A 16337-nucleotide genomic window follows, 5' to 3' on the forward strand; every position below is an offset into this window, starting at 1 on the left:
AAAGTTATTAAAATGTAGCTAGATGCAACTGTGAGGTCAGCCATGGCCATGAAAAGCTCAGAGTGGCTATATGTACTGTATACTGACCTGAGAGAAGGGCCAGTCATGGGGCATGAGAAGGCAAGCAAAAACTCATGTAGTAAAATTCAGGAAACCTTGGCGTGGTTAGTGATGTCACTTTCTACAATGAAAAACAGGATCATGCAGTGTGACCTATTCAACCCTTTCATTGGGAGAATTGCATGAACTGGCTTCTCAGGGAAAATGTAGAATATATGAAATTCAACAAATAGCCTAGAACAGTGGCTGATTACAAAACAAGTGCGTTTACCAGGGTTATTCAGAGCAACTTAGCTAATGGATAACCATAAGTTTGACTTGCAGGAAGGCACTGCTGAGAGTCGAAGAATGTCATCACAGGGAGGAGTGCTCTAAGGGGTAAAATGGTAATTTAGCAACATTTCGGGTGTTAGAGCAGGGGATTTGATCAGGAGGTGAATGCTAAAAGCTTACCCGGATTAGTCAGGGCACGGAGAGAAAGAATATTAGAAGTGCTGCTCTGTTCAAGAGCCTAAGCGTTCTGGTGTCCTTGAGTCTGCCGGCTGTCGGAGTAGATACGTGCATAAGCGCATGCGCATTTCTGTAATGCTACGAGCCACATAAAGCTAAGCCGAAGAAGTAGGTCTTAACGCTGCCTGCGCGAAACGTGCCATAGTTGGAAAAATGAAAGAAAGAATTAAGAGGGTATCAGTCACGTTGACTGGCAGAGGGAAGATTTGAAAGGAAATAATGGCTAACAATCAATTATTCACAACGACAACACCTTAATAAATAAAAAACAAAACAAATTAAATTAATAGCGAGGGAGAAGAAAAAAATATTTACAAAGAAAATTGTACTCGCTAACATAGCTCAGAGATTTAAAAAAATGGTTCCCAAAGCTTGTGGGAATAATACACATTTGTTGCATAACAAAAGAAAAGCCGATTACATAAGGACCATATTGGATTAGGTCATCCAGTTAGGCTTTAGGTGCTACTGTTCCATTCTTCCTGTGTGTTAGGCCTTTTGAATCTGAGTGACTTTTAAAAATCCATTTAAATTCCAAATGATTCAGTAGGTGTTGTTTGTTGCCTCCTCTTGGTTGAGGTAACATGACACTGATCACTTTCAATGTTACGTCATTTTTAATGAAAAGTACTAACCCAAGGTGGAGTTTGCGTAGTGGTGCTCTGCGTAGTTCCACAGAGTAAACAAAAACCTCTGTGGAATTACATCGTGCTCCGCTCCGCCCCAGGACCACAAAAAGCAGTATACATTTTTTTTTTAAAACACCACTTACCTTCTCTTCTGCCTGCCCTGCTCCTCGCCGCAGTGTGTCCCTTCTTCCCGCGTCATCCGCCTCGAATCCCGGTAGGTATCACGTCTTCCGTGGAGGTGGAGTTTTGCCCAACTGAGTGTTCCCAGCGGAGCACTAAGTAGGTAAATCTCTGCAAACTCCGCTGGTGGAACGGAGTATGACGCCCGGGGGATTACTAAGGACGCTGTTGTAATTTTGCAGTGAATCCTGCTTTTTTGCTGCGAAGTCCTTATTTTTACCTTTTGGGCGGTTTGCCCAACATAGAACAAATTGCAAAGGCAGTGAATGCAATATACAACATTGGTGACAACATTGGTGGAATTACAATTGAAAAAGAAATTGAGGATTTGGTGAAAATTGTCATGGTCAAATATTTTTGTGTTGAAGGTCTGATGAAACGCCGTGCGGGCACCATATTTATAGTGACCCAATGTAGGGGATGGAGAATGTTGCCTCTTGGTCTCGCTTTGTGAGCCCTCACTAATGGTCCTTCATGTTGCTTACTCTTTCAAATGCAAACAGTGGTGAATCTAGAACCAGATTGGTCTCAGAGAGGACGTTCCAATGTTTTTTGAAACTTTTAGTCAATTTGTTGGTGATAGGACAGAAGATAGTGATACGTGATTCTGTTGAGTGTTGTTCTGTCTGTAGTTTTATAGTGTTCTATGTGTGTACCTAGCACGTTTGAGGGAGCGTTTTATTTGCCATCTTGAGTAGCTTTTTTTGATGAGTGTATTATAAAATGTCTTAGACACTCTGAAAAAAACATCCTTCAGCTAACAGTTGTGATGTATGCAAAGGAATTGTCCAAAAGGGAGGCTATCTTTGAGAGCCCGCTAGTGTGTGCTGGAGTATTGAATTAATGTGTCCCTCTCAGTCGGGTTTATTGCACAGCACGGTGTAAAGTAGATTGTACGCTGACTTGAATGTGACATCTAAGTAGTCAATACTGGTGTTGGAAGGATCTAAGGTCAGGTTGGCAAAAGTTAAGTCATTTGCAGAAGAGTGCTAATTCTTCTTCATTCTTCATTGTCAGACCAAATCATAATGACATCAGCTATGTATAATTTCCAAGTACCTATTTTTGGGAGAAAAGGTTTGAGGGCATTGAGGATGTACTTTTCCTTAATTTCATTTACGAAAATGATGGCAAAATCTGGGATGAAAACTAAACCCATGTAAGTTCCTTTCTGTTGTCTATAGTATTTACCCTCAAACAGAAAGTAATTTCTAGTGAGGGCAATTTCGAGCAGGAAAGTGATAAAATCAGTGGGGAGTCTTGCGAGGACTGCTCTTGAGTTGAGGTTAGGACAAGCAAAAACTTAACAGTACATGTCCTTTCTTTTACTTACAGAACACCCTGCCCTATGGGGTACCTAGAGCCTACATTAGGGGTGACTTATGTGTAATAAAAGGGGAGATTAAAGCTTAACAAGTGGCAGTTAACTGCACACACAGACCCTGCAATGGCAGGCCTGAAACAGGTTTGAAAGTTTACTTGTGTGGGTGGCACAATCAGTGCTACAAGCCCACTAGTAGCATTTAGGCTACAGGCCCTAGGTATATGGTATACCACTTTACAAAGGGCTTATAAGTAAACTAAATATGCCAATCGTGTATACATCAATGTTACTACGTTTAGCGGAGAAGCTGATACACTTTAGCACTGGTCAGAAGCAGTGGCTTAACATAATTTGAGGGGGTCCCCTGCAATGGAGATAGAGAGGCCCCTCTCTGGACTCACTCAGGAGCTCTCAGGCCAGGGTACTGAGGAGGCCCCTAGAGCTCGGGGCACTCCAGCCCTGCGGGGGCAGCAGCGACCTTTGTTATGCCACTGGTCAGCAGTGGTAAAGTGCTCATAGTCTTATGGCTAACAAAATGATAGAACAAAAAGAAGAGGTAAGCAGGCTAAAAGTTTGGGAGAAGACCCACCCTAATGATGATTGGTCTAACAGGGACTTTTGAACATGACTACAGCCTAAACCGTTGAATGGATTTACACTAAATTTGTCAGAAAGCTAGCTCTTTGTCCAGAAGGAGCCCTCTTTGTAATTTGATGTAAAACCATTCAGTCATTTTTGATTTATTAAAGAAAAGAGATTTATAGAATTCAAAAGGGGGCAAATCCTCTGCGGATCCAACAGATCTGCTGGTGAGATCTGATTGGCTGCCACCACTTCAACCGGGAAGCATTGGCAGCCATCTTGGGACTCTGGACTCCCAAAAATGTGATAAACAACAAAAAGGGGCAGGGCAGGCATACCCTGACCCCCTAGGCCTGGTGGTGGGGTTCCACTGGGCCATAAACGTTTTCATTTTAAATTTTGGAGCACATTTGCATGGTCATCAGTGCTTGTTTTTTCTAAAGTCCCCTGTGTAGAACAGGTACGGGGGAGGGGAAAATAGTTAGATATTGAGAGAGGTGGCACACGTGGTCCCCCTCCTGAGGCCTCTTTCAGCTCAAGGGGTTGCGACACACAAGTGCACCGTTGTAAGAGTTAAGGGGGCATGTTACCCTCCTCTCAGAGCAGATTTTGGCCCTGGGTACCTCATTCCCTGGACCAAGCCTCATAAAATACTAGGGGGGCACGCGACCCCTCTCCCAGGATGATTTCGGTCCTGGGGCCCGGGTGTATCAATAAGGTGGGAGTGGGGCTGCATGGCCCTCCTCTCTGGGCTGCATTCGGCCCTGGAGACCCCCAACCCTGAGGCCAAGCAGGCCCCCTCCTAGAGCCATTAAAGGGCCTTTGGGCCCAACCCCCTTGTGCCAGTTCAGCTATGTTCCGGGTGCCCACCCTGAAGTGGGAAGGGAAACCTGTGTTTGCTTTCACATTGCAGGAGCAATCTCAAAGCTCCTGCCATGCGAGAGCGAGCACTAAGTTCACTCCCAGCGGGCAGGAGCATTAAAAATGCTCCCGCCTGCTGAGAAAAAACATATTCATTATTAGCTCAAAAATGCTCAAGAAGAGACAAAAAATAATCACACATATATATATATATATATATATATATATATATATATATATATATATATATATATATATATATACATATATATATATATATTTTATATAGGTCTACTTAGGATCTTCAAGATGAACCGGTTCTAATTCTATGTAATTCACAGCATGTACACATTCCAGCTTCAATTAGGTGAAGACATAATCCCCTTGGAAATCTACACATTCAAATGACAGCATCATTATTGTTTTATCAGATCCAATCACAAATGTACATGTAGTTCGGCATCCAAGTTATGGCCAAACGGTGCCTCAGTTCCCATACTCAGTATCATTCGGGATTCTAGACGTCTTAAAAGTTGTAGTTGGTCTCCACCTCGTTCCGGGAGTTTGCACAGTTTAATTCCCGAATATTTCAAGAGGGAGGCGTCACTTTGGTGGTACTGAGTGAAGTGGGAGGCCATTGGGTAGCACGGGTCCTTGTTCTTAATCGCCCTTAGGTGTTGTAATATCCTTAACTTTAATTTGTTTATGGTGCTCCCAATTTAGTACTTGTCACATGGACATTTGGGTCGATAAACTACACATTTAGATTCACATGTGATGTGGTCATAAATGGTTTCTTTTCTACCATTCTGAAGTACATAATGCTTGATGTTCTCCCCATGTTCACAGGCTTTGCATTTGGGACATTTCCAGAAGCCAGGTGTTGTCAGCCATTTCTGTTTTCTCTCCTTGCGTGGTCCCAAATGACTTTGTGTCAATATGTCTCTTAAGGAGGAAGTCTTTCTGTATGTCATGCTCAGGTTGGCTGTCAGGCTTTCATTCAAGGTTTTGTCCAGACGAAGAATTGGCCAATGTTTTTTGTAGGCTTTCTTCATTTGTGTGCTTTGATTGTCATACTCCACAATGATTCTAGTTGTTGCACTGCTCGAATCTGTGTCATGATCTTGATCTCTTCTCAGTTTCTTGTCCTTAGGTATTAGCAGTTCTTCTCTCTTCCTAAGATGCATCCGATTTTTGGCAGTGGTAATCACTTCATTTGGGTATCCTCTTTCGAGGAATCTGAGGCTCATGATCTCTATTTCTTTATCCAGATCATCTACTTCAGAGCAATTCCTTTTTGCCCTTAACATCTGTCCGTAGGGGATGCTCCATTTTAATCTGGTCGGATGTCCACTGTTAGCATGTAGAATGCTATTGCATGCTGTTGGCTTCCTGCGGATTTTTGAGCAAAGTTTGTTGTTCATGGTAAATACTTCCACGTCCAGAAATATCAAAGATTGGGAACTTATGGTTGATGTAAATTTAAGAGTAAATCGGTTATTATTCAGGGTTTCAGTGAATTTTGTCAACGATTCCTCATCTCCGTCCCAAATGACGAATAAGTCGTCAATGAAACGACACCATAGTTTGATTTTCGGTCCCTCCGGATTTTCTTGATCTTTCCTGATCACCTCAGTTTCCCAGGCCCCCATCACGATGTTTGCATATGTGGCGCAAAAGATGTCCCCATTGCTGTACCCTGCTTCTGGAGATATATATCTCCCAGGAATAAGAACGCATTGTGTGTTAAACAATATTGTAGCATATCCAATAGCATTATTGAATGTTCCAGATAATTCACAGACCGTGTCTTGAGGATCTCTTTCACAGCCTCAATGCCATCCTCATGGCGTATTGAGGTATAAAGTGATGTGACATCGATTGTTGCCATTTGGTAGGTTGGTTTCCATTCACAGGTAGATATTCTCTGCAAAAAATCCATTGTGTCCCTTAGAAAAGATGGCAGATTGGTCACATAGTGCATCAAAAAGTTATCAATGAATCTCGACGTGGATTCTAGTAGAGACCCTATCGAGCTCACAATAGGTCTCCCTGGTGGCTTATCTAGTGACTCGTGGATTTTTGGTAGAAAATATATGGTGGCCATAATCGGGTTGTTCGTTTTCAAATAGTTGTATTCATCGAAGTCAAGGAGACCCCTATCTTTCCAGGTTAGCAACTTTGAGTGATATTCATTTGTCCATTTTTCTAATGGATTCGTGCTCAGTTTTTCATAGTGATCCCGGATAAGGAGTTGCCGGTTTGCTTCTTCAATATAATCTGCAACATTTTGAATAACGAGGTTGCCCCCTTTATCAGAGGATTTTATGATTATAGAAGTATCTTTTCTTAGGTCCATCATCGCTCTCTGCTCTTCCAAAGAAAGATTTTGTTTTCCACCTTGTCCGTGTTTCATGGATTTATCCGAGATCTTCATTATTTCCTCCACCATGAGTTCATGGAATAAGTCAACCTTATATATATATACACACACACATATATATATACACATATACGCATATATATATATATACTCACACACATATATATATATATATATATATATATATATATATATATATATATATATATATATATATATATATATATATATATATATATATATATGGATGTACCATGTTACAACGCATACTATTACAACTACCTACCGTTACAACGCGACCATTACAACGCATACCATTACAACGCATAGCGCTTTGAGGTGCTGGATAGTGGTAAGTATAATTTACTATTCTAACTCCAGTCCCCGTGGACCCTAGGGAAGGTGTTGGATAGTAAATTATACTTATTCCCTATCCTAGAGCGCCCCCCAGCTCAATATATATATATATATATATATATATATATATATATATATATATATATATATATATATATATATATATATATATATATATATATATATATATATATATATATATATACACTCATAATTATATGGGGTGTATGGGAAGGGCGATTGCTCAACTCAAGAAATAATCACAACACTTGTCAAAGTCTATTAAATTAGCCTGAGCTCTCAACCCCTAGTACCCAAGCCCAAGAGCACACACTCTTACACTCTTGACTTAGGGCAATGTATAATCCTATTTGTACAAATCTAAAATGTAGTAAAGTCAAATAAAAATCCCAAACTAAATTAGAAAAATATTGTACATTTTAATAAACAAAATGACACTAAACCAGCAAAAATCGAATCACGGGAATGGGAGAAAAATCCAATCATGGGAATGGGAAATATGATTTGTTAAACTTTGTTAAAAAGAAATAGCACCAAAAAGCACAAAGCTCCAATGATAGTCAGTGATTGCAGTGGATCAGGGCCTAGATACTAGATAGTGGCTGATCTCGTTGGAGCCCTTGACAAATACAAGAAGTGTATTGGTCCTGTACAAAAGTTTAGAACTGCAAGTTCATAATAGTTAATAAGTCCTAACTTTGACATTTTGGGGAGTTGGAAATCCTCTCTGTGTGGTTCAAAGCTAAACCTGTAGTAGCTGGCATAGAACCGAAGGTCGAATACTAGAAATAGGTTGGTCGAGCTAACACTCTGGAACCTTTTAGTTTTGCTGAAAAACCTTCAAAGTTTCAGCACATAAAGAGACCTAGTAATTTTTGGGAGGTACAGAGACATCCACAAAGGACACAGATGAAATTCAATCCAAAGTCTTCATGCTGTGTACAACTGAGGCTCTAGAACAGGTTTATCAAAGTTTTGAAACTCACACGACAGGAGTACACTTCTAAGGCCCTAGGACCCCAGAGAAGGGCACTTACAGAATCTGTAGGTACAAATAAGAGGCCAACAGCAAAGCCCATTACAAGTACAGTTACAACTGGTAAAATGGGTACTTCTGGAAAAAGGCATCTTGTAGTAAGTTTTGTTCCCGGAGCAACCCAGGCGTTCAACCAACTGACCCTTGCGGTCCATTTCTTTGTCCTGGGTACAGGGAGGAGCTGGTCTGGTCCTTCAGGGTTTCTCTCATGTCACAAACAGCAGCTTCAGTCTTCTTCTGTTCTTCGTCATGTCTAGAAAATTAACTGATAGGGTGCCTTGGCACAAGCTAGTGGGTGGAGAATGCTCCTACACATTCCATAACCAATGTGCTAAAGCTTTCCTGGGGCAACTCTATCTTTTTTCAGTAATTCCTGTTTGTCTGACTGAAAACAGGCCCAAAGAGCCACATTTCAGGACATAATCAAGATGGTAAAAGTATTTGGCCACCTTAAACCTGAGTGTTGTGAGTGTGTAGTCAGTGGAGTGCACTGTGAAAATCACTAGTATCCTTCCATATCTGACAATAAAATACAGTTTGAAGCAGACCTTGTACCAATCCACAACACACTAGGGGAGATAGGTCTGGGAGGGCAAGTTTAGAGTGTGACAGCACCAAGACAGGGGATAAGCAAGACCTTCCACAGGTTGGGAACCATACAACATTAGATCCTTGATCTTGAATTGGAAAGTGAAGATATGGCATGCAGATTGAAACAGTTCCATGAGCACCTTTTCGTACATCTCCTTTATGTCATAGTGACAAAGTGCTCAGACTACGATAAAATATCTCACCTACATTGTTGCAGTGTTTGAGCCAAACACCAACAAGAGCTACCAAGCTCAATTACATTACCAAACCTTGCTTAGTCATGTGTCATAAAACACTATAAAATGGGCGTAATAGCCCATATTTGTTACAAAATGGCACAAATATTAATTACAAATATCAACCCTTGCATCTGTCTTGATTCTGGATCAATAAATACATATTTATGTTAGTGGTAGTACTCATACAACTCTTGGAATGAGGCACTAACTTGTGTTTTGATATCGATACGATCATGTCTTGACAGAAGTCTGATATTCTTCATATAACATCTTGAGTTGTCCCATGCCCCCCATAAAATAACATCAAATACCTGTGGTGCCTTGAAGCCAGTAAGGAGACTGCATACTTCCACTTTTCATTGATGTGATAGGGACAATCCAGGTGTAACTGCAAAAAGAAGATTGTGAGCTAATTAATGGAAGTTATGATCCTTGTATATCGTATACGTTCATTGGTGGGTGCTGCAAAACGTGTTTGCTTAATGTCCTTGTATTAGTTATCAATTCACCTTTCAAAGAAGTTACCATTTCAACTGTTCAATAGCCATTTGTTCTCACTCATTCACCACATAATAGTAAGATACTTAGGGCCCATTGTGGGTACAACAATGTTAATCTTAGAAACAAATGCATGCACATTTTCTTGCTGCACATATTTGTTATTTGTGTTTTCATGAAATTCACAATTGAACCCAGATGGGTACCTGACGATGAGGCATATTACTTTTAAACTGTGTTATTGTTTTGACCGCTAGAGTAAAAACAAAAGTAGGTACTTTTTTTAGCAATTTGCCTGGACTATGAATCTGAATGCACCACATGCCCATCAGCATTGTGGCAATTTTTCAAGTTGAAAAAATATTTTCATAATTTATATTTACTTAAAATCGGATGGGCGGTTCACAATTGATTGGGGGTCCAGCAGGAAATGATTTTGGGTGATCCTTCCAGTAGTTGTGTTGACAGTAACGACAGGAAACCCCATTTGGAGGACCCATGTATTCATGATGTTTTTAATACTTGTGGGTATCTTCACTGCTTCCTGGTTATCAACAGCCTGTATATTGATATTAGGAAAAATAACTGGAGATTTTATGTTGTAATATTTGGTTTGATTGCTTGCTGGTCAACTTCATTGTTTCAACTCTTCCACATCACAGTAATATTCTAATTAAGCCATATCTGGTCCATATTAACATACCTACTCAACAACTAATCCTTTTTAAATCAATGACACTCATTATATGTTTTCACATAAGTAATCATACCACTCCTCGATGCAGCCCTCCGAACAAATTGAAGTCCATCACAACAAATAAAGGAAGGATGAGCAGCATATAAAAACAAGAGACATCATACACATATATCTGGAGCATTTTGTCAATATTAAAAATAATTATCTCTGCACCCAGAAATTAAGCACATTAGACATCATCATTAGTGGAAACAAACATCAACAAAGACCAAGGCCTATCTACTGCAGTGCCCGAAAAAAGGACCTCTAATGTGAAAGATCTAACAGCCTGATTCATGAAAACCGGAATCTGCGATTCTCGAATAGCGATTAACTGCGAATCGCAATTGAGAAATCACAGAACGGATGTTTAGCGAGAAAAATAAGCGATTCGCACGCGGCCGCAAAAACCGTTTGTGATTATCAAAAATCGCAATTTTCGGCAACATCCGTGTCGGATTTGCGATATCGCAAATAGCGATATCGCTAATTGCGAGATCGCAAAAAGCGAGATCGCAAAATCGCGAGATCGGGAAAACGGGAAGTTGCATTTCGAGCACAGTGATGACATCACAACCAGGAAGCAGCCAGTTCCACCCCCATTCACCACAGTGAGGCAGACCTCGAGGCAGCAACACAGACAGCTCCTGCAAGGACACCTTGGACTACCACTTCCAACTCCACGGCAGCAATGGCTGAGGAGGCAGTACCTGGGCCCAGCAACACCACTGGGCGAAAGAGAAAACTTAAGTTCTCCGAGCAGGAGTTGGAGCACCTAATTGAAGGGGTGGTGGAGAACCACTCCAAACTGTTCGGGAGAGAGTCGAGGAGGGTGCCCGAGCAGGAGAAGCGCAGGATCTGGGTCGGGATAGCGGCCGCAGTGAACTCTGTGGGTGTGGCCGACAGGTCACTTGATGAACTGAAGAAAAGGTGGTACGACCTCCGAGGTCGTGCCAAGAAGAAGGTCGCCGAGAGGCTGGGAGAGTCCCTGGCCACTGGAGGGGGAGGACCTACAGTCCCTCCAAACACCCCCATGGAGGATCGCGTTGAAGACACGCTGGAGGCTGAGGCGTGCATTGGAGTCACCCGATTGGACTCATCCCGCCCCACCCAAGAGAGCCAAGGTAAGTGGCATGCGACTGCGACCCTGTCCCCTATGAATGGCCATGACCTTATAGCCTCCCATAATGTTCTAAAGTCATGCCATCGGTGCACATCAGGTAATGCCCTAAAGCATTGTGGATTAGAAGGAAGCAACTCAATGCTCCACCGGCCGCACAATTGCTTGATGCCTCTTGGCAGTCAAGTTGTTCACCGTACTGTTATAATCCAATTGTTTGCATTATTAAACTATTTATCATGTATTTAATCTGAATACTTCAATCTGTTCCATTAGTTCACAGACGGGTAATTATGCCATTTTCTAGATTCCAATGTACATGCTGTGCCCATCCAGACCTCTTGCATAAACATGACAGATGCAGGGGGTTCATCCAAAAACAGCGTTTATTAAAACCAATGCATTTCGAGCATCAAGTGCTCTTCGTCAGGGTACGCTGAAATCAATACAGAAATACATTTCCATTAGTATCATATACTGTCGTTAATATTTTAATCATTATTCTGTAGTGATACCAGATACGTGCAAATTCATTTGTAGCGTAACTCTCTTTATCATGTGCCTCTCGAAAATTCCGAGAGCGCATGCAACAGGTATGAGGATTGATTCGTTTTAAGCACCGAGTGCGAGTGCGTTAAACACGGGTTTGGAACTGTTTAGGTGAAAGTGAGTGATTAAACAGCCTGTTGGGTTAAAGAGTTGAAAGAGTGGAACATGGTGATTAAAGAGACAGTGCTATGCGCGGGGATTAGAAAGTCAGTGCAAGACGCGGTGATGTCAGATTATTATAACCACGACAGGGAAGAGGTGGGATGTTAACATGGCAAGGGATATTAGAAACGCAAAAGATGGAATTTTCGAGAGGCACATGATAACAGTGATGAATGTTGAAGCACAGATCATTTAGAAAAAAGAGGTCATTTCTCAGCTCGTGTAAACACTTGAGGATCAGTGAGAAATGTAAGATGGCCCCTGAGGGTGTTGTAACAGAAGCTTAGCTGAAAGAGAGTTACGCTACAAATGAATTTGCACGTATCTGGTATCACTACAGAATAATGATTAAAATATTAACTACAGTATATGATACTAATGGAAATGTATTTCTGTATTGATTTCAGCGTACCCTGACGAAGAGCACTTGATGCTCGAAATGCATTGGTTTTAATAAACGCTGTTTTTGGATGAACCCCCTGCATCTGTCATGTTTATGCAAGAGGTCTGGATGGGCACAGCATGTACATTGGAATCTAGAAAATGGCATAATTACCCGTCTGTGAACTAATGGAACAGATTGAAGTATTCAGATTAAATACATGATAAATAGTTTAATAATGGAAACAATTGGATTATAACAGTACGGTGAACAACTTGACTGCCAAGAGGCATCAAGCAATTGTGTGGCCGGTGGAGCATTGAGTTGCTTCCTTCTAATCCCTTATCTTCATGTGCCTTTGGGTTTGGCACAATACCGACCTGCACGCTAATGAGGAACATGGACAAATCGTTTAAGAATGGCGAGACAAGGAGTGCACCCCACACCCCCCAATTTTTGTATTTCACTAAAGCATTGTGGGACATGTAGTGTGGCCACAATGTACAAGTACCCCAATGCAGCCAGACAGGTTCAAAAGTACGCAATGCCATAGCCAGTCAGGGAATGTCACCCAGCATGCATGTAGCAACTGCACGTGTGACAGATACATGCAACTAATGAACGTCCACTTCCCCTCACAGGTGGCGCAGACAGCAGCGACAGTGAGAGGCTGCTCTTAGATGAGCAAGCACAGGATGACGAGGAGGTGCCGTTACTAACACAGCCTCCAGCGTCTGCCGCAGCACCAACCCCTGCAGCCCGGACCACTACCACTGTGTCTCCAGCGTCTGCCGCAGCACCAACACCTGCAGCCCAGCCCACTACCACTGTGCCTCCAGCGTCTGCCGCAGCACCAACACCTGCAGCCCAGCACACTACCTCTGTGCCTCCAGCGTCTGCCGCAGCACCAACCCCTGCAGCCCGGCCCACTACCACTGTGCCTCCAGCGTCTGCCGCACCAGCAATGCCTAGCTCGACTCCACCCGCAGCTGGTGCATCCACATCAGGTCCCGCAACAGCGGTGACACAGCGGCCACCCACTGTGGAGGCGTGGCAGGGCTCGCCTGCAGACCAATGCTCCCAGCACCAGGAGGGGGAATGAACAGCGGCTGCCGAGCATGAGTGTCGAACGTCGAATGCTCCGGATTCACCAGCTGCAGGCACGCCGGCAACGGGCCATACAGTTGTAGCTGTATAACATTAGCCGCAATGTGGCAGGTGTGGGGGACCGGATGGACCGCATGACGGAAGCCATGGCAGGTGTGGGGGAGGGGATGGCCCGCATGACTGCAGCCATGGAGGCCAACACAGCTGCTATGATTTCACAGAGCAACACGGCCCGCCGCCGCCACCGTCAGCTACTGACCCGGCTGATGGCTTACACCCGGTCAAACTATGTGATTGGCAATGCCACGTCGCAGCTATCGCGCCGGTCCCTGGCGCAGCAGCAGCAGCTCATTCAATGCTGCGAGGATGTGGCCAGGGTACTAGAGCACCTCACCACTGCCGTGATGGCACTTCATCCTGCTCTACCTGCCACTGTCGGGGGGATGATGCCAGCGAGGGCACATCAAGTGTGAGCAGCCACTCTGCCTCACACATAGGGGCGTTGAGACGCAGCACAAGGCCCACTACAGGGTCACGTGCAGTGGCTGAGGAGGAGCCGGAGAGGCGCTTGGGTGCTTCGCGCCGGAGGCGCACCTGACTGAAATGTACTTGTACAGGCACAGGCTGAACATAAGCCTGCCCTGTGTATTGGATGCAGCAGTATGGGGCAATACTGTTTGCAATGGAAGGATGGCAACTGGAATCATTATTGTGATTCAAACAATAATATTTAATTTAGCATCACACATTGGCGTTGTGTCATTATTACATTTTGCATGCAATTGTGATTTGTTGGGTGAGGGGAGAGGGTGCACTAGAAACTGTTCATTGTGATGTGGTTGCGGCGTCTGTGGCTTTCAGCTGCGTTCTCCCCGCGTGCATGGCGCGCATGTACAGGTGGCCGGTCGTCCCCTTCCGATTCACTGCCAGAGATGTCGACAGGTATCCGGCGCTTGGTAGCAATGTTGTGTAGTATAGCACACACAGCCACAATGCGGCAGCACACATCAGGACTGTAGTACATGGCCCCACCTGTCTTGTGAAGTATGCAGAATCTGCTCTTCAGTAGCCCAAAAGTCATCTCAATGCAATTCCTTGTGCGTATGTGTGATACGTTGTAACGCCGTTGCTGTGGCGTAGCAGGGTTGAGGTATGGGGTGAGGAAGAATTCATGCAGGGCGTAGCCACTGTCACCTGAATGAGAGGAGCAGAGGGTGAGTGCCTGTGCAGCGCAGCTACTTCTTCGCACTGTGACATTGTGGGCAAAGTGTACTTACCAAGTAGGTGTCCTTCCCCAAAGTCTCCCCTGGCCAGTCGTGTGTGGAGGCCGCTGTGCCGGAATATGAATGAGTCATGTGTACTCCCCGGGTACTGTGCCAATATGTCCGTGATGTTGTCTTTGCATTGCAGACAGTCTGGATGTTGAGGTAGTGGTAGGACTTGCGATTGCGGTACATGTACTCCATTGCAGCTGGTGGGCAGATGTTGATGTGGGTACAGTCAATGCATCCTATCACGTGTGGGAAATGCGCAACATTGTAGAATTGAAGCTTGGTCTCATCCAATTCCTGTTGGCTTGTTGGAAATTTGATGTGGTGGTGTAGCTGGGTCAGCATTGCGTCAAGGAAACTCCCTAGGCAGCGGGACATGGTGGGCTGGGATATTCCCCTAGCAGCCGCAACTATCCCCTGGAAGCTCCCGGAGGCCAGGAGGTGCAGGCTATACAATACCTGGACCTGTGTTGGCACGGCATTGGTCCGCCTTGTTGGGTGGTGCATCAGGGGGTCAAGGTCCTGAATTAGCTTGATGATCATTGCCCCATTCAGGCGGTACTTTGCGTAAATTTGCTCTCTGGATTGGCCCAGCAGGGTGACCCGCTGGCGGAAGATCCTGGCCTGGACTCTGCGTCTCCTCCGTGCTGCTCGCTGTAGCCTTCGCCGCCTGACCACAATGTACATTCCTGGCATTGTGACGCTCCTTATGCTGATGCTGTTTCTCCTTAAGTGTGTTTGGGCAGGCCAGCACCAGTTGCTGATAGGCCAACGGTTTTTCAAATTATTTTTTTACTATGGGTTTGATGGTTACCACCTGCTTTGGGTTGTCCTTAAATTGCGCCTCGCAAAATGCGATTTTGGGTTTTTTCGCTAATTGCGATTTGTCATGAATCCGGATTGCGAGGAATTTGCGATTTCGCTATTATTTTCGCAGAATCCGTGATTTCTCGCTATTTCCGATTCCCAAATGGTCTACTGCCGGGACTCTGCGAATCTTTTAGCGATTTCGCAATTTTGTGTTTGCGAATTCACAATTTTCGTGGTGAATTCCGATTATGGGAATTGCGCCTGCGATAGCATTTTCGCAGCTATTGCGAGCGCAATTTAGCTTCATGAATCAGGCTGTAAATCTACAGGAATGCAATGAAAGGCAGAAATGAGACAGCCAAAGGCAGTTCATTTTCCTTCCCTTTAACATGGGAAGAGAATGAAGAAACGCTATTGTAGGAGTGAAAACCAGTCCAATTTTGTTTACATTTAGTCCTAAATGAGGCATCATGGGAATATGCCATTAAAGCTTTTCACATGTCTTTATCACATTGTCCACAAAGATTCTGGATCACAGTGTCTTTGCAGAAGAGATTCCCTGCTGTCACTGATGAAACATCTCCCAATGCTGTTGCCTGATTTAATTGATTAAAACAATAATGTTCTATATCTCCCTATACTCTGTCTCTTCTTTCTTCAATTGCGGGTTTGAGTACAAGGTAAAAGGTGATCTATGTATCCTACCTAGTTATATGAGCCTCATAATTATACAATTTTTTTCATTTAGAACGAATGTCGAAACTGTGGCACATGAACAGAGACTAACCCATGATCGTTGTTTAGCTTTTCTTTCTAGGTAACTCCAAAAGAACCTTAGAATAGCATGTACAAAGTTACTTCAGTTTGACACTAGATTGGGGTCACAAATGTAGGGAAGGAAAAAATATGTGTGCAACATGCATTACATT

General features: G+C 43.6%; 1 protein-coding gene across 1 annotated transcript in view; it reads right to left on the bottom strand.

The window, feature by feature from the left end:
• LOC147733565 (aminopeptidase N-like) overlaps positions 1 to 16337 on the bottom strand; it is a 268819-nt gene that overhangs the window by 143625 nt on the left and 108857 nt on the right. The window contains exons 10-11 of the mRNA XM_086958151.1: positions 9655 to 9830; positions 9085 to 9161 (exon numbers count right to left, since the gene is read on the bottom strand). Coding sequence (XP_086814277.1) covers positions 9085 to 9161; positions 9655 to 9830 — 253 coding nt within the window. The remainder of the gene's footprint in view (positions 1 to 9084; positions 9162 to 9654; positions 9831 to 16337) is intronic.

Source organism: Lissotriton vulgaris, chromosome 2_1, assembly GCF_964263255.1.
Source record: "Lissotriton vulgaris chromosome 2_1, aLisVul1.2, whole genome shotgun sequence".
NCBI lineage: Eukaryota > Metazoa > Chordata > Amphibia > Caudata > Salamandridae > Lissotriton > Lissotriton vulgaris.